The sequence below is a fragment of the Zonotrichia albicollis genome, chromosome Z (assembly GCF_047830755.1).
Source record: "Zonotrichia albicollis isolate bZonAlb1 chromosome Z, bZonAlb1.hap1, whole genome shotgun sequence".
Lineage (NCBI taxonomy): Eukaryota > Metazoa > Chordata > Aves > Passeriformes > Passerellidae > Zonotrichia > Zonotrichia albicollis.
In genome coordinates this window covers 70,753,027-70,779,292 of record NC_133860.1, presented here as the reverse complement: position 1 = coordinate 70,779,292, position 26,266 = coordinate 70,753,027, and the positions used below count along the sequence as shown (strand labels likewise).

At 41.6% G+C, this 26,266-nt stretch overlaps 1 protein-coding gene across 6 annotated transcripts in view; it reads left to right on the top strand.

Moving 5' to 3' along the window:
- PALM2AKAP2 (PALM2 and AKAP2 fusion) overlaps positions 1-26,266 on the top strand; it is a 266,196-nt gene that overhangs the window by 100,314 nt on the left and 139,616 nt on the right. For 4 of the 6 annotated variants that reach the window (XM_014271541.3, XM_074533558.1, XM_026797104.2 and 1 more), the window contains 3 exons: positions 10,972-11,086; positions 11,701-11,722; positions 19,812-19,913. In XM_014271541.3, the coding sequence (XP_014127016.2) occupies positions 10,972-11,086; positions 11,701-11,722; positions 19,812-19,913 (239 nt within the window). The remainder of the gene's footprint in view (positions 1-10,971; positions 11,087-11,700; positions 11,723-19,811; positions 19,914-26,266) is intronic. The other 2 variants (XM_074533560.1, XM_074533561.1) reach the window with 1 other exon arrangement.

The following is a 26,266-nucleotide window of genomic DNA, read 5'->3' as shown; positions in this document are numbered from 1 at the left end:
CTGACGCATACTGACTGTCAGCTGCACATTCCATCTAGTTCCTTTGTCAAGGACTGCTGAGGGCATTTACAGGTTGAGGCAGTCATGACTAAAGCACAGCACAAAGGCAAGGAAAAGTATGTCCAAAAATGTCAAAGGGAGGCAGATGGGATCCCTGTCAGTTGCAGCTTTTTATGGTAGTTGTGCTTTAATAGCCACAGGAGAGCAGAATAATCCCACCATTATAAAACCTTGATTGGATTTCCATTAATTTTCTGGGGTTCATTTTCATTTTTAATACTGTTCTCAGACTAAATTCAGTCAATCACATGGTATACCTCAGGTCAGGATGCTGGATGCTGGGCAATGCATTTTGCACCAACAAGTAAGCTTGTAAGCACCATTTTCCTTAAAACAGCCCTTTTAAACCACCACAACAGGAAGCAAACTGATAATCCCTTGTTTGCACCAGAAATCTGTTACACAATCCATGCAGTTCTTAGCAGCAAATACGAGTCAAGTCAAACCAAAATAATGGAAATCTCACAGTGAATATAATTAATAATACCAGCTAAGGCATCTACTAGGGATAAGCATGGTCTGAAGTACAATTGGGCTCTATTGTATTGGCAAAATGTATTGGATCAAGATGGTGGAATGGAGGCAAAAGTATTTGCTGGAAACTACAGCAAGTATACAAATAGATAGCCATGGCCCATGATTGCTGTTGCCAACCCTGCTTTTTTGTTAGTAACTGCAACATCTTTTCATTGCCATATAAAACACTCACTTGCATGTGCTTCTATACTGCTAAATGTTAAACATGGTGGAGGCAGGGAGGGATTCCCAAATAGCTCAAAATGGGAATTCTGCTAGGAGCGTAGTCCTCATTCCCTGCAATAGAAAACATGCTGCCTCTGACTTTGGATGGAGGCAGTGCTCTGTCTAAACAGAAAAAAGGACTCAGAAGAAGTTTGAGTGGAAATAACCTCCGAAGAAATTTAAGGAAGAAAAGAAGGAGGGGAAGGGAGAGAAAGGGAAGGGGAGGCAGAAACGAAAGAAGCCTGTACCAGGAAAAAGTTTGTCCTTTGCTCTAGGTGTTCTCTTGAGTTCTGCCAGGCACAACTCTTGTGCTATGGCCTTTGCCCCTGCCCTTCACTGCAGCAGCCCATGCTGAGAAGCAGGACTCTGCAGGAATTGCTGTGCATGACCCTCGTCAGCTCCCTGCAGCGAACAGACGGGAGCACAGAGAGCACCTCCCCAGGTCTCACAGGCAGACAAAACATAGTTGAGGAAAAAGCTGCAGAGACCTGAGGTCCAGACAGGAGACAACATACCATTTCCAGCCCTAGTTAACAATGTTTCCTTTAAAACCAGTCTCCCATGTGTTCTGCTTTTCAATGCAGCACTGCCTACACTCTGAGCTTGCAGAATTTTATGGCATTTCTGCTGTAGCCCCTTCAGAATTATGTCCCTAAGCACCACATCTACCAGAAGCAGTGCATGCACTACTGCTTTGGTTAGCCTGTTCCAATGCTTGGCAGCCCTTTCAGTGAAGAATATTTTCCCTAATATCCTATCTAAACCTCCTCTGGCACAATATGAGGACATTTCTTCTTGCCTTGTCCCTTGATACCTGGGAGAAGAGACTGATCTCCAGTCTAACATCCTTTTAGGTGGTTGTATAGAGCAGTGAGGTCTTCCATGAGCATCCTTCTAGAGTCTTCCCCATCTTTGTTGCCCTTCTGTGGACACGCTCCAGCAGCTCGATGTCTATCTTGGAGTGAGGGGCTCAAAACCCAGCACAGGACCTGAGGTGCAGCCGCATCAGTGCCAAGGAGAGGGGGAGAGCCTGCCCTGGGCCTGGGCCTGCTGGCCAGGATGCCATTAACAATGTTGGCATTCTGGGCGCGCTGCTGGCTCATGTTCAGATGGCTGTTGACCAGGTTGGTTCAGGTGGGTGGGTGACCAGCACCCTCAGTTTATTTTCTGCAGGGCATCTCTGCCATGTTCATGTTCTGTCCTGAGCACCCAATGAGCCTTAGCAGCTCATTTGTCATCTGACACTGTAAATCAGATACAAAAGGCACATTCCTAATTTGTACATGGGAGGCTGAAATCTCTTCAGAAAAAATACTTTGTCTTGTTTTTTTTGTTTAATTTCCCTTCACTTAAGAAGCTGATGGAGATTTTCCAGGCCTCCTGCCTGTAAATGCTTGTAGGTAACTCTATGTGCATCTCCAGTATATCAGTATGTACAGAATTTGCAGAAAAACATCCTCCCTCCTTGCAGCTTGCAGTGTGGGTACTGCATAAGGTCATGCATTAATTTTGGTTGGACATCTGCACTAACCTTGGGTAACTGTAGCAGCTAGCACTGGTGCACAATGGAAGAATGAGCACTCAGCTGTCATCCCCCAATTGCTCTCCCTCTATTTCTTGGATCTCTCCCAAGATATAAATAAACCACTGTACAGCTGAACTGCTGGCATCTGTTGCTGAACCTAAATGAATTTCATGTGCATAGCTGCTGCAAGCCAAAAACAGGGCTGGCCATACCTGTGTTGCTTTTTAAGTTTCTGGGTGTATTCTGCTATGTACAGGGACTCTGTGCTGGGGAAAATTGTGCTTGCAACCCTTCTTCGCCTGGATCACATCTTGCAGCACAAGAAAATTTAATGACCAAAAGCCAAGCTGGAATGGTAGTCCCTTGCACTCTTGTGTGTTCTCAGACATCCCAGGACATCTGTCCTGGTGCTCATCCTGCCAATTTTACTTATAGCCAAGGGAAAGCAAGCAGGTTCCTGCAGGATTCCTTGTCTTTCCTGAGTCGCTGTACCTTCACCTTTCAATTGCAAAGTATAGCATGTATTCTCCCTCAAATGGCTATTTTATCTTCCTTGCCTTTCTCCTGACATCCCAGTGAGTACCACACAATTAACTACAGATGATGCATCTCTGTACTTGCAATGTAAGTCTGTCTGTTTTCTGATGTGACAACCTGTCTGTCTAGACACAAAGAACTGCATGTCTGGTTCTGTGCAGGCCAAGCATTTTTTATCAGTTGTGGCTCTTACTTTGTTTGCCTTAATATTTTGGACACTGGCCTGTGAAGCTCCAGAGCCAGGAGGCCTGGATCTGGGAAGAAAGAAGAAAATGAGAGTAATGGTAAAGAGAAGAGAGAAAACCCAGCTTCACCAGGAAGAGCCTAAATAATAATTTTTCTCTTACCTGGCTGGGCCAAGAAGCCAGAACATTTGTGTCATTTCTTTTAAATACAAGTGGTCCAGAGGCTGGATGACTCAGAAGCCAGATGCTACCAGGGCAGGTTAAGGTATCAGGGTGTTTACTCGACTGATCAGGGACTTGGTCAGTTCTGCCAGATTCTATCTGGGGCCTGGTCAGGAGCACAAACAGGAGCGTCCTGGTCCAAACACTGTTATAAGCACACAGAGAAAATAAGTAGACTCTGCTCTTTCACCTCTTTGATCACCAGCCACTGGACTGGGTTCAGAACAGGTCTTTTTTTAAACTTTTTTCCCCCTCTGTTCCCAAAGGAGGGTCAAGCCATGTACTCCTCTGCTCTAAGGGCAAGCATCCAAGGCATAGTGATTCACTGATTTCCAGTCAGTGATCTGCCATCTCCTGAGTCAGTGGGAAGTTTTTAAGGTTGCAGTCTCACGCAGGCTGGTAACATTTCTCTTCCAGAATACTGGAAGAACTGAGCTTAGAAAGATTTACACTGGTAAAAGTCCAAAAACAAGTGTAGGCTGTAAGTGCCATGAGGGCAAAAAGTTATGTGCTAAAGTGATATGAGGAAATCATACCAGGTTGAGGTAGCATTTTAAGAAGAGCAAGTTAGAGGAAGAGCCACACCAGAGTGCTGAGGGTTCCCATATTTGAGAGATTGAATGCTGTATCAGGCAAACCTGATTGGCAAAGTTAATAGGCAAGCATTGTTGATTTGGCAAGGAAAGGGGCTCAACTGTATAACTTCTTCAATTCCAGGTGAAAAAACTTGCATTACATTGAGTCTTCTACATCCAGAGCAGGCAACATTGTAGGAGTTAAATCAAAGTAATGGTTGTTGTGTTTTCCACTTCATTGTGCTTAGCTCAAGAAGTCCTGTAAGTCCTGTGGCCAATGCTTGACTTGGTTGCCTTGGTTTGTCTAGCATGGATTATCTTCATCCTACACTAGGCAAATGCAGAATATCATTATACTGCTCTCTCAGTGTATGTGTGTATACACATTTACTTCAAACAGCAAAGTGAATTGTGGAGTTTTACTTCTCAAGTTCCTCAGGTGGTACTGGGATGCAGCTTCTTCCAGGTGGAGGGCTTTTTCCATTGTTTCTCTTCTCCTGTGTTCAGCAAAATTGATCGGGACTACCAGGGCAACTCATTCAGCATCATGCCTGAATCTCATATCCAAGCCCTAGTTGGCAATGAGGGATTCCCAGTTTTTCATGTCATGGAGGTTTTGCCTTTTCAAAGATGTTAATTAAGTTTGCGGTTCTTGAATTTCAGCTGCACTCTGTAAACAACAGCCTGTTCAAAATTGTAAGATATGCCCTGCTGGCTTTCCTCTTTGAAAGTGAGCTGTTCAAAAAAGGATGAGCACTGCAAAAAGACTAAACTAAGAGGCATTGAATTACTCAACTCTGAAATCCCATTTCAGCCTGCAACAGATCTGAAATCAAGCAGTTTTTTGCCATCAGCACTGGCTGAGTGTTGATACAGAGTGACATCCACAAATGCTCCTATTGGCTTCAGCAACAACTGCTGCTGTTTGCTAAGAAAACTAAGCCAACGTGGAAAATAAACTGAAGATTATTCAGTGATTTTCCCCCTCCCCTACGGCAGACAAAGGGTACTGTTCACAGCTGAGGCATGTAGATTTCGGTTCCTGTTTCATAGGCATGCTGGCTTACAGACAGGTTGCTGGTTCTTGACAGTTGATCCAGGTAATAGGAAGTTTGTCAAGGGCTGAAGTGCTGGACTAGGATCCAGTTATGTTGGATTAAAAGACTTACATATCTTTCAGGGGCACCCTTTGCCCTTGCAAGTTCATTTTCCAAGGCTGTTCTGAACCTGGGTAAGCTAACAGGTGCCCAGCTGCCCCTAAAAGAAATGGGAATGAGAGGCCCATTGAGCGGAACATTTTTGCCAGTGAACTTTTGCAGAAGGCACTGTACGTCCAGGATGATGAACCTTACGTGTGAAGTTTCAGTTTCTGGTTTTGCTGTGTGATCAAAAGATACCTGAAGGCAAAATCCAAAGGTACAGAGAGAATGTAGAGATCAGTTTCATCCATTCAGACAAGGACAATTATCCCTAAACTTGGTGTTTAATTCTCTATTTAGTGAATATCAGGGGTTTGTTGCAGTGTTCTGCTTGTGAATATGCCATTTTAATACTGTCTGTAACACCTCATGATGTTCAGCTGTGAGAGGCCTGATACTAATTACTGTCTTATTTGTGGCTTTTATATCAATTTGATTTATGGTATCAGTCAAGCAATAGCAAAATAATCAGTTAAAGTTGAACCATCCCCCACTCCACATATGCATCCGTCACCTTTTCCCTTCAAGTGTTTACTGTGATTAGGTCTTTCCTGTTTTTCTTTCAAGTTCTGAATACTTGTATACTTTCCTTGTTAGTCCTGATGAATGCTCTTTTTTACACTAACATGCCAGTGTGTATGCTGCAGACATAATTTTTATTACATTTCTGCTTTCACTGCAGAAATTGCATAAGCATTTCTCAGGTACAACTCCAAATGCATAGTTAGCACAGCCTAAAGAATCTGGTCCATAAACCTGCAGCTGTTCTCCCTGTTTATAATGCTGTTACTCTCCTACTCTGAAAAACAAAACACTGCTAAGCCGAATGTAGATATCCCTAGAAGTCTGTATTTGCCAGAGTTAATTAGCTGGATAGAGAAGGATGTTTTCTTCAGGCATGGTTCTGCTGACTTGGGATTTGTGTGTTCAAATCAGTGTGACTCTGCATCAGCATCTGCATTCATTCTGTGAATGCCCCACAGAACCATGCTCAGGGTCGAGGAGAGGCGTCTCGGACAGAACAGCCTCTGCTTTTAAGCAAAGAGGAAAATGATAGGCCAGGTTTGTGGGTTTCAACATCTCAGTGTGGGAAACAGAAGAAACAGAGGAAATTCTTCAGCTGAGAAAGTGCATTCAGCGCCTTCAGAGCACAAAGCAGAGTCCTGTATCCAAGCACAATGTTTGCTGGTTACTGATTGCTAAAATGTAAATGCACATGTACACATACCATAGGTCCAAACCTTGCCTTCTGCCTCTTCACATCTTAGATCTTCCTGCTTAACTTCCCTTACTGTCACTTAAAGTACAGTATTCTGTCCTAATTCTGTCCTACCTAGCAGCTCGTGTGGTCTGTATCCCTGCATCTCTTCAGGAGAACTCATATGCTGTTTCTGCCTCTGGTGGCCTCCAAAGCTGACTGCCTTGTCCACACTCGTGTAGTGCCCAGTTAGGTCACAATGCCACCAAACACACAGACCAGGCTTCCTTTATCAATCTGGTACATCTCCTTCCCTTGCAGTACTGTAATGTTCTGGTCTGGATTTTGTAGGTCTTGGTAGCAACAGAGTCTAAAAGAGAAGGCCTGAAAGTAGCCTTATAATATATTTTTCGCCCCACTGTTCAGGAGTTTCAAGACTCAACTGGAAGAAGCCAATGATCATCGTGGCCGGATCACAGCTGGCTCTGCTTGAATAGGAGGTTGGGCTAGAGACCTCCCAAAGTCGTTTACAGCCTTTATTATCCTAGAAGCCTGTAGTCTTACTAACTGAGGAACTGGGTCACCCACATGACAGCAAAATGCACTGTGCAAGAGACAGCATCCTTTCAGTGTTTGTGGTTCCTTCTTCTCCAAAGCAGGGCAGCACTGTTAACATGGGAAGGAAGGTCACTTGGCTTCCTAGCTTACACAAACAGCCCTCCCTGAAAATCCCCTTACACTCTTGGATGCTTATGGCAGCCATCCATTAGAGAAAGCTGCAGGACAGACAAGCAGCAAGGCAGATTTGGCTTTCTGAGTGACAAAATTTCCCATTTTCTTCTGTGATATTTGGGAAAATAGGACTCCAATAAAATCACTGAAACAAAACATGACTTGCCCATGCCACAGCAACCCCAGACCCTCTGACCCAATTTTCTTCTTATAGAAACAGTTTGGCAAATTCAGTCATCAGCTAGCTGCCTGGACCAATGAAGCAGAAATACTAACAGTCTGTCTTATCTTCTGCCTTATCTGAATCTGTATTTTCTTTCTTAATTTTCTTCCCTAAAACACTTCAGATATTGCAGTTGTTTATGTAACTGGCCATCTTTCAAAGGCCAGCCCAAAATCTGCTAAGTCTGCTAAGGAACAAGGGAATTACAGAGTTTCCTTGCCAGGTGTCAAATGACAATTAAGGCATATCCTTTTTAAACTGGGCTAGAAGAAAAGGACATTCTTTGATATTTAACGGGTTTACACAGGAAGAATGTAAGGTCTTTGTGTAGATATGTATGTGCACATGTGCACTCTGAATTAATTTATTACTCCATTACACAACATGTTGCTCAAAACAGATGTGATAGTAGTACATTTATTTTTCAGACCAAATTCACATGACTCTTTTGTGTGTTACTATCAAAAAATCAGGCACTTCTCCTTACCATTGAGCAATTCTGATTATATGAAACTCACTAAAAAAGTAAACCATGCAAAACAACCTTCAGTTTGTATGATTTAAATTTTTGCATTGCTGGACCATATGTCAAAAGACAGCCCAAATAAGTGGTGAGGACTCTATATTCAAATTTTTAATGGAGCTCTGTGGTACCCAAGTGGTTACTAAAGAATATATACAACATATACTAAGAATATGTGCAGTATATACTAAAGAATATATACAACAGTTCAGACAGAAACTCTGACCCTGAGTATTTATGTTACCACAGCAGGGGTGGCTCAACCCTTAGGCCTAGAGAGCACAAATTAGTGTCAAATAAATTTAGCAACAATGTAAAAAACAACCTCCTGTGGGTACCAATGTCTGGTATATGACCCCTGTGCTATGTAACAGGTATGTTCTCATGAATTATCTATATTTTTCCTGCAATTTTTCTTCATTCTGTATAGAGCTTGGGTGACTCTCAGTCTGCTGATTGTACTGATTTCATTGAGGAAAAGGCAATTTGCCTTGATAGGACGAGTTTTATGCATTCTTCAGAGCAACACAGAAGTTCTCTAACAGCTTCATCCGTGTTTCTAAATCCTGGTAGCTCTGTCTCCATCTTTTTCCTCTTCAGCAAGTCGTCAGTATCACTTCTAAAAGAAAGTAAAGAAGAGAGAAAAACAAACAAACAAAAAACAAAAAAAACCCTGAGAACAAAAATCAGAACACCTAGATGTCTTGTCAAAGCAGAGTAACATAATGTCTCATCTGCCCACCTCATTTTAATGGTGAGGGTAGGCTGGCACAAAGGAAGCAGAAACTGAGGAAGTGAACCAGGAGGGGAAAAGCAAAGGAGCAAGCAGTCAGAAAGTAACCAGTTGCTAATCTGTGCGTGTCCAAGTGCACATGTGCATGTGTTAAAAGCAAACTTTCTCTGCAAGACCAAACAATTAATGACCTTCTCCAATCTGAGCTGGTGTACAAAAAAGTAGTGACTTATGATGACCCCAAATTACAAGGAGTTTACTTGCTTATAACCATGCATCAAATGAGTTACCTCATATACTCAGTTTTCATAAACTCAGTTTTTGTCATAAACTACTAACTAATGTCCACTTCATTTGAAAAAAAAAAAGGGGTTCTTTCCTCTCCCTGTATTTTATTGTTTTATTGTCCTCTACACACTCCCATTTTTTGTTTTCTTTCCACATAAAATAGAAAGCAAACTGTACTAGTTTACAGAATATGCATCCTGGAAATGTTGCTTAGTGATTCAGAGGGGAAGAACTGAAATATACCAGTAAACCCTGACTTACTCAGCCACACAATTTGTTTTCACTAGTCAGCACAGCAGAATATTTCAAATGTCTTTAGCATCAATGTACAAATGTATGTGAATTTATAAATACTTCCAAAGGATAGAGAAGGAAAAGAGGGCAACCTAGCTGGGGACTTCTAAGTTCTTGATTTCAGCAAGAGTGTGGCAAGTGCCTGACCTGAGTGACAAATTAATTTTTCACTCCACTAGGTATTTTTAAAAATCAAGATAAAAAAGTCAATATAGAAGAGGATATTGTGAAAAATTTCTTCCTGAATTAGAACATGAGGGGGAATATTCATCCTGGGTCAAAGTGTTCCATTGAAGCAGAACAAAATACTTAGTTATATTTTTTTGATATTTTATGTTTTATATTATTTTGGAGGAAAGATGAAATGGATTGAAGCACTACTTTTCAACAGTTCATTTTTAAATTATTGCAATTAAGCCCTTTCAACTTAGTGATTGAGGGTGTTACATTTAATGGCAGTTCAGCAAATCACCATGACTCTGAGACTCTTAAGTATTTGCACACTTTAGGAGAATAAAATCTGCCTTTTTCCATCTGCAACAACTTAAGCCTCTAATACCTTTCCTTACCTCTAATGAAAAGCATTATCAGTAAGTGCCACAAATCTTTCATCATCATACAGTTAAAAAGTGAGAAAAAATTTCCCAAGTGAGTGCCTAAAGTTAGAGCCCTGCATCTATATTTAAACACAGGAATTTCATAAGAAACTGAACCTGTTAGATCTGTCAAAGAAGCAATTCCTCCTTCTCTCCTCCCTACATCATTTTCTCTGTGCTATCTGCCTTGTGATTGAACAAGCATTAGTGGACTCCTGAGCTGACCAAGGCTGGAAAAGAGCAAAAATGTGTCCTTCAGTGTGGATCAGTGTCCCGATCCTTCACTTGAAAAGTGGTGGCAGAAAGGCAGGAGCAAGCAGCCATGGGTAAGGGAAGTAATGGGTGGTAATGGTACGTCCCATTCAAGGAAACAAGGTTCAGCAAGCTATGAGCAGCTACAGATCTTTTGGTAGACAAAGGAAGTTTTAGATAACTATCCCTGTCCAAATGTATTAATCTTGGCTTATTTTATATATATTTTTAAATTTTTTTTTTCAAAAGTGAGAAAACAAAAACAGTGGCACACATAAAAGGAAGAGAGGGGAAGGAAAAAGGGAATATTCCTGCATCTGCATAAATCATGTCAATTAAAGGAGGTTTGAGTTAAAGTAATGGAGAATCTAAGCTCTATAAAAGCCTGTTCCAAGTCATAATCAACTCATCTTAATGTGTGAGGTCTCAGCTGCTAAGTCTTGACAGGAGAAACGAGAGTACTGAGTGTTTACGGCCTAGCAGAATACATTTATTTTCTAAACTGTATATGTATTTTATGACACAAAGTCCCTGGGACCCCAGTGTCATGCAGTAACAGTAGAAAGCACAGATAGCTATCCCAAAGGAGAGCTGGTAAAATATGGGTTCAAGAGAAACTCCTACCACAACTGGTTGAGTGCCAGTTTCCAAAAACTATTTGCAGTTTCATTATCTGGAGTATGGAAACATTAGAATACACTTATTCCTCTAAATACTACTGCATATTCATAGCTATATCCTGCACTGTGATTTCTAAAATGAAAGTAAAAATCAGAGATGTTATGGGAATTGAAGTGAAGGAATACTGAAGTATATTTTTAGTTTATCTGTATATGCTCTTGCAGAAGTGGATAAGATAATCACTGTTTTTCCTGTAAATAAATCTTTTCCTGTAAAAAAATTGTTTGTTTTACAAATAATTCATGGGTCCTTCATGTGTTGGGAAATCAGTTGTGAGTAATAGGAGACAAAGTTGTTTCTGATGACATTTGAAATACCAGTAAATATCTAGAAAGCTCTCTCTCATTTTTAACTAATTTTTATATTTTATTTTTGTGTGTATGTGCATGTCTGTATGTCTTCCACAGACTGGAACAAGAAATACAGAAATTAGAAAGAGAAGAATCACAAATATCTGCCAAAGAACAAATAATTTTGGAGAAACTAAAGGAGACTGAGAAATCCTTTGACAACTTGCAAAAGGTATTAAAAAAAAAAAAAAAAGGCACTTGGGCACAGATTGAAACCAAAGTGTACTCTTAGCTCCATTTGGAAGCAGTAGTTATAATTAATGCACTTAAGGAAAGATTTAGGGCAGTTGCAGAGCACCTAGCTTAAACCAGTATGAGAAGACTAGAAAAGACACAGTGGCATCAGGTCTATTCTGGTTGGGTTTTTTGGGTTCTCCCTTGCATCCCAGCCTTTTTTGAAGAGGAATTTCAGAGGCTATCTCCCTATCAGAAGGGAACCCATATGAGGTTTAAGGGGTATTTCAGCCCCCCTTAAAGATATCAGCAGGATCCTGAGAGTATTTAAAACTTCCCTGCTCTCATGGCATCCAGAGATAGTAGCATTTGCCAAAAATGCCACTCCAAAACATTACAGCCTGCAAAAAGCAGGGCTCTTCATCTAGTTGCACCCTGTCCCCCTCCTCCAGTCTATGATGGCACCTAAATCCAAGGAGCAGCAATCACAGATACTCATTTAAAATTTCCAAAGAACCATAAAAGCAAGCCTAGCATAAAAATAAGATGTAAAGCAAATTAAACCCAAAATATTAAAGGCTTAACCAAACATCCTGTTTTTTCCCTTCACAGAGTTTCTCCCACCAGGATGGTGGTAAGTGCCTTTTTATTATTATATAGCTTTGGGTTTAACACAAGTTGTTACTATAGCTTTGCTGTAAAGGTTTAAAGACTGGGTTTGTTTCCTTCATTGTGTGTTTCTGTTTTCTTGCTAGAGCCATTACCTTTTCCTTTGGTATTTCTATAATGCAAGCACAAACGTCACTGTTGTGGTAAAACAGTATTGCTTTGGCAGAGTTCCACCTCTTCTTATGCTCACACAAAGGGAAAGAACAGCATGAATAACTTAAAGCAGACATCATACAATTTCTGTGTTACTGACCCCTTTCAGCACATGATAGCTCTGCACTGCAGACTCCTTCTCACCTCTCTGTGGTCAGTCTTCTCTGTTGTATGTGCTCATGCTCTGTTCATAACCAGCTAAATTATATGAGGACTATTCCTAATACAGAGGAACAACTATTAAAAAGAGATTATTTCACTGATGAACAATATTCTCCACATGATGATTCTTGCAGAAGGGAAACCTCATTTGGTTGGATGAGGAGGAAGTATTCCCTAGCTTATTAACTCAGTGCCATACAAAGTGTGATCTATACAAAGTGTAGCTATAAATTTAGGTGTCTGGGTAGACAAATAATAGGCATGGTTCCCAGGAAGCTGGAGAGACCCTTGTAGTGCCACCCCAGGATCCTTAGGACCCTGGAAGGATGTCATGCTAAGGCATCTGCAGATAAATATGAGCATCAGATACTCATTCTCAGTACATGTCTTTGAACTGACAAAATAATGAGGTTAAGACTACCTCCTCCAGCTGCTGTCAACTGTATTGTGAATGTAGATGAGGAACATGTAGGATGATCCCAACATGAAAACAATGGGATACAATGGAAATTATGATGTAGTATTTGAGTTGACTTGGAGCTGTCTTTCCAGGTGATTATTATTACTTACTAAGGAGGGCTTTTTTTAAGTCAAAGACCTAGTTCAGAAATTTTTGCTCCTGCTAGCAATATAATCTAAGATTTTTGTTCAATGCTATTGTAAAAAACCCAAAAATCCCAGATAGTATGTTCCATTGTAACAACTTACTCTTCCTTCTCTCTGAAGGATTTGAATTTGGCTGCCACAAAATGGTAATTGCAAATATTTTGTACCTATACAGGGTTACACCATGGTCATTAGTAAGATCCTTAAATAGGAGCAGTGCCTGCAGGAATTAGCAACCAGGTGCTCAGGAGCTTCTATGACTCATGCAAGGTGCAGTCTGCATCTTCACGTGTCTTTAATAGCAAAGGAACCAAAGGAAGCCCCAGCTAACAATTATGAAGTGGTAGTTTCCCTGAAGGTATGTGGCAATGTAGTATTTCATTAGATTCAAAAGGAGCCCTCATGCTCTCCAGATTTTACCTGCTTTCAGTAGATCCCTTCCTGACAGACTGAGCCAGAATTAAGGACAGCTTGTAATTTCTAAAAGGTAACAAAGAACTTCAAAATATGCCAGAGGGAAGAGATCAATTTGTGCAAGCAAATAGAGTCCTCTCCTCTCCTCTCCTCTCCTCTCCTCTCCTCTCCTCTCCTCTCCTCTCCTCTCCTCTCCTCTCCTCTCCTCTCCTCTCCTCTCCTCTCCTCTCCTCTCCTCTCCTCTCCTCTCCTCTCCTCTCCTCTCCTCTCCTCTCCTCTCCTCTCCTCTCCTCTCCTCTCCTCTCCTCTCCTCTCCTCTCCTCTCTCTTCTCTCTTCTCTTCTCCAGAGGAAAAAGGTAGAAGCCACTGGATTACCCAGGAAGGCTGTGTAAAACACAGACACAAACCAACAATGACCTGTTCGGGCAATTTCTTCAGCTGCTGCCACTCCCAATTCCATACATCTCATGTTTGTTTGTTCTGTGTTCCTTTACTGTAAATGCAGTGACACAAACAGTTTTTTAATCTCACTGTTGTGTTCCTGTGTATAATTTTGTGGTGACAGAGATTTTGAGTGTGTAGGAAGCACTACTAGAAGATGTTCAGAGCCCACAGAGGTCCAAGCAAAGGCTATAAGGGAAAGGAAGAAGTGGTGGTGAGCACCAGTGACTGATCAGATGATGCTCTGTGTCCTTCACAGCTTTCATAGGAAAAAACTGCTGTGTTTGGCAGTGAGAATCTCTGAGCCTGAAATCATCCAGGCACAATGAACACAAATTCTACATTTTCCAGGGTAGAAACACACTGCCTTCATAAATCACTGTGTAAGAGAAAGTAGAGCAGAAATGCTGAGGCTGGGAGCTGTGGCCCTGTCGCTTTCAGTTATGACTGTAGTGGCTTGCAGCTGACAAGCTCTCCATTAAACAAGGTCTGAGATGATGCTAGGCATTGCATCATTTGTTGGTGCTCAGGTCTGCAGTCAAAACTAGGCATGCTGCAGTGCTATGCTGCATGCACATCATGAACAAATGGAAAGGAGAGAGCTCTTGCTCCATGTGTGGTTGTTTATTTCTCAATGTATATATAAAATAAAAGGCACATGAAGATCTGATGTAACTCCCTTGTCTGCTGAATTTGCCTTAGAGGTAAATGTATCCTCTGCAATATTTGGCTGTTTGTATGCAAACTATTTGTTACTACTTCAGCCAACATACAGAAGGCACAATTACATTAATTGGACAGTTTGCACAAGCCTCTGTTTGAATTTTGTATGTATTAACATATATTTGGTCAAGAAGTGGTCTAGGAAACCTCACCAGAATTATTTAGTAACCAGAACATTGTTTAGAGACTCTTCTGGTTTTCTGGTCTCAGATCCTGACAAGCTGTGCAGCCCAAGAGCAAAACAGACCAGAGTGCCCTCAGAGGAGTGAAGTACAGCTCTTTGAAGAGTTCTTTCCGCGTGTCTTGTAGAAATTCATCAGCAATTGACTTTCAGCTGTAGGCTTTTGATAACTTTTAAATTCAGTCTCCATCAAGAGCTGCCACAATTAGAGCTCCTCTGGCTACCTGCGTAAAAACCATTTATCACCACCCTTGGAGTGTGACATGTGAGTCAATTTCCTACCCATCTCACACGTGAGTCTCGGCCAGGAGAGTAATGTGGGCAACAGTGTCAAAAGCTTTGCTAAAGTCTAAATAAACATCATCCACTGCTGTCCCCATGTCAATAGAAGATGTTATTATGTTGTAGAAGGTGCTTAGTTTAGTCTGTCATGATTTGTCCTTGGTAAATCCATTATGGCTTTTCCCAATCATCTGCTTTGTCTGCTTTGTAACCGTTTCTAGGACGACTCATTCTGTCACTTGCCATGGGGACAAAGCATTGTGCCTCCAGTTTCTTGGGTCCTCTTTTGGTCCATTCCTGTGATATGACATTTTTGTCTCTTCTAATCATCAGGGACATCCACTGAACTCTGTATCTTTCAAATATTATAGACAGTCTCCTTACAAAAATGTCAGGCATTTTCTCAGCACTCTTGGATGTGGATTTATGGACAAAAAAGGAGAAATCTGCCTTGTTACCATTGTTAGTGACTAGCTTCCCTGCACTACTTAAGTAGTGATCTTGTCTCTTTCCTTCTACTTACTGCTCACAAATACTGAAGAACCCTTCTTGATATTTTTTGCCAGCTTTAGTCCTAGCTGATCCTTAGCCTTCCTGACTACATCTCTGCATCCTCCTAGCAAGGTGCTTGTAGTGCCCAGTGGCCAGCTAGCTGCCCTTCCACAGCCATTATGTTGCCTTTTCTGCTTTTAATTACACCTAACAGTTCATTGTTAAGGCAGGGAAGTCTTCTGTTGAGATTTTTTCCTTTGCCTTTGTAAAGAGTAGACCATACTTGTGCCTTCAGCAGGCACTTTCAAATAACTCCCAGCACAACTCACAAACTCCTTTGACTTTCTTGGATGCTTCCAATGGAATCTCTCACAGCTAGGCTCTTGGCTCTTAAAGTTGTCTCTTCCAAAATTTAAGATGTTCATCCTACAACTGATCTTCAGTGTTCTAATCAGGACCTGAAACTCCACAATGTTTGCTCACTGTGTCTAAGGTGTCATTGGTTACCAGTGTAAGTCAAATAAATTTTCTTGGCTTGCAAGCAGTAAATCTGGCAATATGCTGCTCCTAGTCAGCATGTTCAGCATCTACAGGAATAAGGAGTCCTTAAGCTATTCCATCAACTTGATGGATGGCATGTGCACAGTTTGGGTTTTTTTCCAACAAATGTGTGGGTAATTGAAGCCACCCATGAAGACTGGGCTCAGTTGGCCCAAGACTTCACTGAGCAGCCACAGTAAGGTTTGGTTGGCTTCATCATCCTGACAGGGAAGCCAGTGCACAACACCCTCCTTAGTGATGACCCCTCTAATCATGATCCTAAGGCATTAGTTAAATAGAACTGGCATGGTCTCCCCAGCTCTCCTCTATACACACAAATATTTCTGTCACATAAAGTACAACTCCACCTCCTCTTCTTCCTTTCTTATCTTTCTGAAAATATATATTTGCAGCCATCCATTATGGTCTCCTCATCATGTGAACTTTCCTGCCAAGTTTCTGCAGTTCTTCCAGCATCTCTCACACTGGGCACAAGGCTCTAGTTCCTCCTGCTTGTTGCCCATATTACATACATTGGTATACATGCACTTGAGATGGCTGCCCTTAGGCTTCTTGCCTTCAGAAAGGGTTGGGCAGCATTTCTTAGTGCTCTGATAAATGCACTCACCCACCATACTGCTTACAGCTGTACAAGTGTCGGCTGTGGACCCTAACCCCCAAGCTTATTTAGGGCATGATTCAGTAAGTCAGAGCCAGACTATTCAGCTTCCAGCAAAAGCCTCCATTGATGTTCCTGCAAACATGATGGGCGGGCCAAAATCACTGTTCTTCCTGATGCAGTCCCATGCAGGCCCAGGGAGCTTTGTAGGTGGAACAGCCCTGCCCTGGGAGTCATTATTTGCAGAAGAGCTGTCACTAATTTAATGGTGTGGGACTTTTTAAAGAGAATCTGTCCCTTGGAAAATTAATCCATATGACATTTGATCACAAGCCTCCGTGTGGGAGCTATTCAGAGCAGCTCTGAAGGTCTAGCTTTGTGTGAGCACCCTGAAGGATCACCTTCACCCATATGTTTTGCCAAGCTCTTGTCTGTCTGGTAATCCAGAAGAGTGCCATACTCTGAAAATTTATTTTGTTGCAAGTAGTAAAAAAGACACAGAACTAGTTTTATGTCATCCTTAGATATTAATAACTTATCAAAGATTGAAATGAAGATATTGAGTGCAGTCTGTTTAAATATTATTTATGTTCTGTCTTCTCACGTGAACAAAATGCTAATTTGTGTCTCATCCATTCCTTGTAAAATTAGCCTCTTATATTCTTTTAAAGGTGCCAAATGAAAGAGTCCTTGTTGCCAGTGAAATAAAGGGAAATGAGCGTATTTGCTTTGTTTGGAGGCTGGATGGGGAAGGCAGCAACACAAGACAGGAGCTGGTAGAATCAACCAACTCCAGCTTGTAGTCATATACCCTATTTCTGACATGTGGCATCACCACTAGCTTCAGAATAATTATATGAGAATTGCACTGCCCTTCCAGCATGCCCTGCTCATGACAAGGACAGATTGGAGCCCTGAAGCTAATTTTTTAAGTATTTCATTTTAATTAACATACAGAGAACTTTCTAAACTAATTCAATACCAGCAGCCTCTGACGCTTAGCCTAGTACTGTCTCCCAAAGCAGGAGGCAAGGGGAAAAAAAAAAAAAAACAGCTTACAAAGTCCACAGATACCTACCACATCAAAGTGAGAGTGTCACCATCAGGCTGTACAACTGATTTTCCCTACTGCTCAATGTCAGCGATGTTTAGTTCCCCCTATAATCACTAGGGTAAAATAAATATTTGCAAAGAATTTTGCCTCCTGCAGTGTCCTTGCATGAGAACTGTACCCCAGCCATGCCTATTGATCCTCATGAACTGCAGAAGTAAGGATGATTAGTTAAGCAGTTCAAGCCTGCATTGATTATGACATGTGACACATGTGACACGTCTGTCAGTCACTGATGAGTGTGTACTTAAACTACTGTTCTGAAAGGACATTCTGTGGGATGAATAATTGCTAAGTTTGTGCTATTTCCAGAACACTATGTGCCTTCTTTCCCTGGACCAGAAACACAGTCCCCAGTTCTTTGTTCTCAGAAATTACTTCAGTTTTCAATAATGGCCTACTCATTTGCTGGTGATACTTCCCAGAGCAACAGCACCAAGCATTGTACCAGTTTCTCATTAGGGGAAAGTGACCCTGCAAAAGAAAGCAGCTGTTGCTGGCCAGTGCTCAGTCAGTTGTGTGTCTTAAACAATTATTTTTCCTAGATTCTACTGCTAAAAATACAAAGCTTTGAGATACAGTATGCATTGAAATTGTAAAAGTCCATTTGCCAAGTCTGCCATTTGTCCCCTGAAGTATGAAATAAAAGACCATTTGCCTGGACAGGCTTGGGGATTTTTCTAATTTATCTGATACAAACTGAACTCATTTATACACTAAATTTGTGGAGGGTTTAAATGAATTTATACTGTGCCTCTGTGCCTTACTTTTATGACACCAGAAGGGAGGAAAGAGGACTCCTTACCTGAGTTACCTACAGTGGTCTGCAGAGCAATGGGGTTTCATCCCGGGGTCTCATTTTTCTGCATCCAGTAGCAATGGTGGCCACCACTGACTGCTATGGGAGTAAAACCATTTCACTAATATCAGGCCCAATTTTCCTGCCAAAAAATCTTTGGGATTAGAGGTGGCACATCACGTCCATCCTGATGACATTACCAGGCCATAGGTATTTTTTCTGGGAAGGGCGTTAGCTCATAGGGAATGTGATGAAAGTATCTCCCTTAACCAGATGCAGTCAAGCAGGTTACCACAGAACTTTTAATTTTCTCTCTCATTTCACCATTTCCCTTTTATGGTCTGCCCTGGTCACCCTCTCTCACCTGCTTATAGCAACAAGAGGCTTCAAGGAACGGAGATTTTGCCTCCTACCCTGACACATGGACTAGGAAGTACCAAGGGCTTGACAGATCTTTCATTGAACTGGCACCTCCTGCCCTTGGAGGAAAAGGAATGGTCTGTTTCACACCAAATAGGATTTTATATTTGAACATAAATTTAGTCATTTCCATACAGAGCTGAAAACATTTCCAGTTGATAGGAAAGAATGTGATTTTTTTTTCCCTCTCTTTTTTTTTCTTTTTTTTTTTTTGTTTTTTTTTGTTTGTTTGTTTGTTTTTGTTTTTGTTTTTGGTTTTGGTTTTTGTTTTGGTCTGATGCCTCAGCTTTAAGACCTGAAGTCAGCTATTTGCACATCTCTCCTCTGAGCTCTGCTCTTAGCTCAGCCACTGAATTCAAGCAGAACAATAAATGCTAGCTATATTTTACTCACCCACCCAAAAGTATCTCCAAGGAAATACTTTTAAATTTATTAACATGTCTTCTAAAGTACACATTTAGGTTGTGATAAGCAGACAATCTCAAATGTAAAACAAGTCAATCATTTAAGATAGCTTTCTACTAATTCAGGATCAATTAATGAACGGTGACATTGCAGCACTGGCAGGAGCATAATACTTACTGAAAACCAAAACAGATACCCTATCAATAACTATATCAGATTTCATTATTAGCTAAAGTTCAGCTTTAAGAACAAAAAACAACATTCTGATTCATTAATATTGGAAACAACTGGTACAAAAGAGCTGGTTTCTTATCCTATTCAGTCAGCACTAGCATTTTTAGGCTTTTATATCTCTATTTGAAATGTCATGTATTCTGGGTATCGCATTGGGTTTGTTCCTTACCTTTCCCACCCCACTCCCCATCAAAGCTCACCAACTTGATAAATCCAGAACCTCCTGACAAATAATTTTATGTGTTCATCTGACATAAGGTTTGAGTCATCTGGACCCATTCCCTCCTGCCTCAGCTAGTCTATTGAACACCAATCACAGGACAGTGACTTTGCACTTTGTTTGCTTTGATCCAATTATCTAGTACAAAGCTCCAGTGACTATTGTCAGGGCTGACAGCACTCTGCTGTCTAAGCAATGAAGCCACTGGGGCTCATAGCACAAATCTAACTGTTTCCTGTTCTCTGACACCAGATGCAGTAAATTACATTTACTCCCAGATCCCTGAACTCCCAACCCTCTATTCACGAACAGCAGAGCCAGTTCCTGGGTGGGACGGATCAAGCAGAGTAGCTGGTAAGTCTCAAGGAGCAAAGTATTATAATACCAGTCCAATAGCCATGAACTCTTTTTGTTATATTACTTTAATGAGTCTGGTGTCCTGATATCATTTAAATGCCAGGAAATAGTGATTGATGTGTATTGTAAATAAGTCAAGGCTTTTCTGAACTGCAGTAATACTCTCAAAACAAGGTAGCTGAACTATAATAAAAGTGCCATAGGAAACACCCCCCTTTGTTTTTTTTAATGTAGAAACATTCAGTTCTTTCCATCTCTCCTGGTACAAATACATAGTATTTAGGCCAAGGTTTTGTGTCCTCTCTTGTACCTATGCAACTCCAGACAAGGCACTCACAAGACCACATACATTCTTCAAATATTTATGTGTTTTTACTTCTTTGTATACCATTCTTTCTTCTTGGGAAAAGCTGGGTTTGTTTTGTGCTTGGAGTCATACAGAGAATTTTCTAACACTTATTTTTCAGGTTATATGCGTGTCTTAAATGTAACAAGACTGTTAGAAGCTGTACATTTTTATTGTTTTCAAAATTCTTGTTTTCTAAACAATGTACTCCCTATGTCAAGACTGAATTGCTGGTGGCTACCTAAGAGGTGTCCCAAGGAAAGGGATGAAAGGTGGCTTACTTGAGAAGTGGATTAACCAGCATAGCAAAGCAATGTCTGCAGCTAAGGCACCGTGCACAGCTATGAAATGTGTAACTTTTTCTATAAGTTCTGTTACAAGCCATTCCAAAATCTTTCCTTCCACCAGTGCTTACCCTGATATGTCTTTAAAGCAAGCTTTTCTGTGTGTTTTGTGCCATTTTGTCAACAACAAGAAAGTATGGATGACTCAGAAGCCTTGTTAATGTAGTCCTTGATAAATGTATCGTGTGTGCGCAGTAGGTGTTCTTAAAGGTTGACTGTAACCATCCATCTTAAAAGAGGCTCAAAGTGTAAGTAGATTTTTTTTTTAAAAAAAAGCCTCTGAATCTACAAAACAGGCAGAATCTAGATCCTTCTGTTGGCACGTTGGTATCTTGTCCTGAAGTGCTGCATCATGTTTCACTGTAATTAAAGCTTCTGCAGAAACTTGTACTTGTGAATACTGGCTGTCATCTTCAAGTACTGCTTTCAGTTCCAACTCTATTGTCACGTAGTTTTATATTCTATAAGTAGATCACATTTTGCAGTAAATATGCTTTGGTTAAAAAAAGACATTTTAGCCCCAATGTTAGTTCATTTTGCAACTACTTTGACAAGCTGGGCTGTTAGGTTTTCTCACAGAGAACAAACATAATGCACACAGGCAGATAAATAAGGTTCTGTTATTCACTTCTCTCATGGCATTGCCTTTTACTGTGAAAGTGAACAACTTTCTAAGAAATTAATATATGTTTATGCATTTGCTTAGCCAAGTAGCTTTAATGCGGTCCCTGGTTTGGTCATAAACCGCATGTTATACCAATATCCAAAAACACTGCAGAATATCTAAAATCACAGTAGAAGACATGAAAATAAAATGTTGACAGAGTCAAAAGCTTAAGCAAATTAGCCAGAGTTAAAATACAAAAGGATCACTCCTGTCAACTTTCGAGGACAGCATTCTTAAAGAAGTGATAGAATTTGTTGCCTGAAGTCTCCCTATTGAATAAGACATTGTTACATCATACTACTCCATACCATAGATAAAAATATGTATCTTGCAACTCTTCTTAAATATAGAACCATAGAAGTTTAGATTTGGCTTGGAAGGGACTTTAAAGGTCATCTAGTTCCAAGTGTCCTTCCATGGGCAGGGATGCCATTCACTAGATCAGGTTGCTTAGGGCACCATTCAGCCAGGCCTTCAAAAACTTGCAGGGATGGGGCATCCACAGCTTCTCTGGGCAGTCTGTTCCATGTCTCACCACCCTCTGATGTTTAAATCTGCCCTCTTTCAGTTTAAAACCATTGCCCTTTGTCCTGTCTGTATCTGCCCTTATAAAGTCCCTCATTTTTATAAGCCTCCTAATGGTACTGGAAGGCTGCAATGAGGTCTCCACAAAGTCTTCTGTTCTCCAGGCTGGACAATTCCAGCCTTCTCAGTCTGTCTTCATGAGAGAGGTGCTCCATCCCTCTGATCATCTTCATGGCTCTCCTCTGAATCTGCTCCAAAAATGTTGATGTGTCTTGTGCTGAGAATCACAGACCTGGATGCAGTAGTCCGGGTGGATAGAGCAAGGGCAGAGGAGAGGGGGATAATCTCCTCCCTCAGGCTGCTGGCCACAATTCTTTGATGCAGACCAGGATACAATTGGCTCTCTGGGCTGCAAGTGCACACTGGTGCCTGATATCCAACTTTTCATCCTGAGAACCCTCAAGTCCTTCTCCTCAGGGCTGCTCTCAATGACTCCTTCTCCCAGTCTGTCCTCGCATTTGGAATTGCCTTCGTCTAGGTGCAGCACTTGCACTTGCTGAACTTTGTAAGATTCTCATGGCCCCACTTCTCTGGTTTGTCCAGGTCCCCCTGGATGGCATCCCTTCCTTTTGTGTCAGCTTCCCTGCTCAGCTTTGTGCCATCTGCAGATTTGCTGAGGGTGCCCTGGATCTCACTGCCCATGTCATTAATAAAGATACTGAAGAGCGCCAGTCCCAAGAGAGAGCCCGGAGGAAAACCACTCATCACTGGCCTTCACCTGCACACAGAGGCATTGATCACAATTCTCTGGCTCCAGCCAGCCTGCCAATTCCTTATCCACTGAACAGTCCATCCATCAAATCTATGTCTCTCCAATTTGGAGACAAGGATGTCAAAGGCCTTACAGAAGTCTGGATAGATGACTTCTGTTGGTCTTCCCTTGGTGACCTTTGCCATTATTCCATCACAGAAGACCACCTTATTAGTCAAGCATGATTTTCCATTAGTAAAACCATGATAGTTCCCTCAAATAACCTCCTTATCTTTTATGTGCCTTAGCATATCATCTAGGACCATCTGCTCCATGATCTTCCTAGGCACAAAGGTGAAGCTCACTGCTCTACAGTTTCCCACTTTCTCCCCTTTTAAAAAATGTGGGCAGTGTTCCCCTTTTTCCAGTCAGTGGGCACTTCGCTTGACTGCCATAACTTTTCAAATGTGGTGGACAGTAGCTTGGCAACAACATAGAATTAAAGAATCATTGACTAGTTTGGGTTCAAAGAGAACTTAAAGATCATCTCATTCCCCCAGCCCATCTGCTAGGGGCAGGAATATGTCCCATTAGACCAGGTTTCTCAGAGCTCCATCCAGCCTGGCCTTGAATATCAGCCAGTTCCCTGAGGACTCTGGGATGCATGTTATCCAGTCCCATGGACTTGTGACTATTCAGCTTCATCAAGGGATCCCAAACATATTCTTCCCTTGCAGTGGGAGGGTATTTACTTCCCTCCCCCCACCCAGAGAATCAGGTACTTCAGAGAACTGGGAAGCTTGACTCTAGTGAAGACCGAGGCAAAAGAGCTCATAGAGTACCTCAGCCTCCTCTATATCAGTTATCACCAGTTCTTCATTCTTGTTTGCAGGGAAATACAAGGAGGTAGATTCTTCTTGGCCTTTTTTCCTAACCTGTGTACTTACAGACTTCCTTTCGTGTTGTTTATCATATTCCTTGCCAAGTCCCATTCCTGACTTAGCCTTGGCTTTCCTGACCCATGATATTAAACCACATTACTGTATTCTCCCTGGGTCACTGTCCCTGCTTCCACTGGTAGATGTTGCTTTCTTACTCCTTGATTTGAGGAGGTGACTTTAGCTCAGTCTCATGCCAGTTTCCAGCCTACCTTGTTTATTTCCTACCTCGTCTATTTTTATATCCTATATTGGGATAGAGAGCTCTTGCATGCTAAGAAAAGTGGTCTCAAAGCCTTTTCAGCTCTGGTCAGCCCCTCAGTCCTTAAGGACAATTTCCCAGGGGATCTCATTCACTCCTTGAGCAGTTGAAAGTTCTCTCTTGTGAAGTTCAGGAGTTTGTCTTTGCTCCTTGCCAGGATCATGCTCATCACGGTCACAAACTCAAATACAGCCAGGTTCACATGATTTAACTCTCAGATTTTTCCTATCTGCTTTGGAATTCATTCCTACTCTACAAGCCTTCTTACAATGCACAATACTGACCTATATTTGTGCATCAAAGCAGGGAGGGTCTGACAGATGCCATGCTCTTCTGCACTGCCCGTACATGACACTCAACTATTTCACATGAAAATCACCAGTCTGTAATGAAAAGCCATGCACCAAATATTTTTAATTTTCAAAGAAAAAGAAGCACAGGAACTCTAGGGGAACTCAAGGTGCTACTTCTCTCTAAGAAGGTAACAGGCAGCTAGTTGATGGGCAGGTGGTGCCCTGTCTTTTGAGTTGTGGTGCTCAGGACAAGTCAGGAAATTCTGCCCATCAGACATGATTTACTGAATGCGCTGTTGCTGCCTCATGGTTCATCTTATCTTCAGTTCAGTTGGCCTTTCAGAAACGTGCTAGTTTTATGATCTTCACCACAGACAAGTCAGCCTCTATTTTTGTCTTTGTAATGCTGAAAGTTGTTGAACAATATCTGTCTGAGCAGCCCTGGAGAGGCCAAGCGATGTGCAGAGTCCACTCACCCAAGCCCTAGGGACCAAGCCAACATACAAAATTCTTCTTCCTTTCTTCTTCCCCCTCAAGAAACTGCGCCTAGAAAGTTCTAGAGTGTTAGTGTTGGTACCTGCATCTCTTTGTTCAATTATCACTATAAATTGGATTAAGGGCTTCAGAGCAGAGGCACTTGAATAAGACATAAAGGGCACTTGCACACCAGTTCCTAGGCTGGGAAAGTCCAGAGCAAGTGATCCATGCTAGCTGCTCTTTGAGCTTCAATATGGCACTGTCTGCCACAATTTCTAATACCAATTGCTTTGAAAATTAATTGCTACCACCCGTGGGGCAACAGGTCTTTCTTTATTTCCAGCCTTAATTTCCTGTTTCCAACCATGCCAGCTGCCTTGCAGTCTCCAGCTGCACACCTCAGAGCAGAGCGCAGTTCTCAGCCTTGCAGCTCCCTTCTGGCTGCCCAGGCTGCTGTGGGATGGCCAGGCATGAAAATGCCAGCCCAGGAGGGATGTTAAAAAACTGTAAGCCCTACTTTAGTGTAGAAGTGGGCATCCTGTGCCCAGGGTTGTGACAGCTATGGACACAACTAGTCCACAAATGTCCTGAAGCAGTGGAAAAACACAGTCCTTAGGGATAGTCCCTAGGTTGCAATGGTCAAGGGGAGAATGGTGCTTCTGCAGTGCACTCTAGCCTTCAGCAGTGCATCACTCTCAAGAGGCAGAAATGCTTCTTCACCCACCAGCATCTCTGTCCCCTGGCTACATGCAGGTGTTGCTGTGGTGTTGTACTTGACCTAACCAGTTCCTGCTGGGGCTGGCTGAGGTCTGAGCAGATGTACACAGCATGTAGATGGACAGACCCAACCATTTTGCCTACCAGACTGCACTCCTAGGGGGCAAAAGAGACCATGTCCTGAAGAGCATGCACATGCTCACCAACACATTCATTTTCTATCTAGCACTATAGGCAGTGTAATCATGCATGTCATGATAAATTTCCTATTGATGATGAAATACTTTGCTTTAAGGTTACAGGAAAGGTAGTTCTACCGTGTGTGAATAAAAAGACTGAGGAAATATATTAAAGTAACAGAAAATTTTTATATTAATTTTTTTTTTTAAATACAAACCAAGATACATTGATTCTTGGGGCAAGGATATTCTGTACACACTTGAAAGTAAATCAGGAAAAAAAAGCAAACATTCCAGTTTGTGGTATTCCCAGGTAAAATAAATCATGTTTATGCCATTGAGGTTTGTTGATGAAAGTGATCATAGTAAGTTTCACAAACACTTGTCACTGCCTGTGGTAATTTGTAATTAAGTGTCTGTGGATGTCTGTCCAGGAGCCAAATGTCTTCATATGCATACAAGGAATGCTTAAACAAATGAACACTTTGGAAAGTCTGAGATGCCTTTGCACATTTTTTCTTTGAAAAGCTGTCTAGTGGTATGTCATCATATTTCAGAATGGGTTTTGGAGCAGAGTAGACTGCTCATCTATTTCCACTGTGTGGTCTACACTTTTCATCTCATTACTACATCCTTAACTGCTACAAAACATTTGCTATTTCAAAGCAACAGCCCTCACACGTTTTTACCTGTTGTTTCATGACTCTTTGAAAATCAGTTCATTATTACTTTTTTTTCAGCTTTCACAGTGGTGCTTGATGCTTATTTCACATAAACAAGGGAGCACTTTTGGGTATTTTGTACATTCTCTTAACCTGGAAGCAGAGGTCACAGTTCTTGTCTCGGTGTGA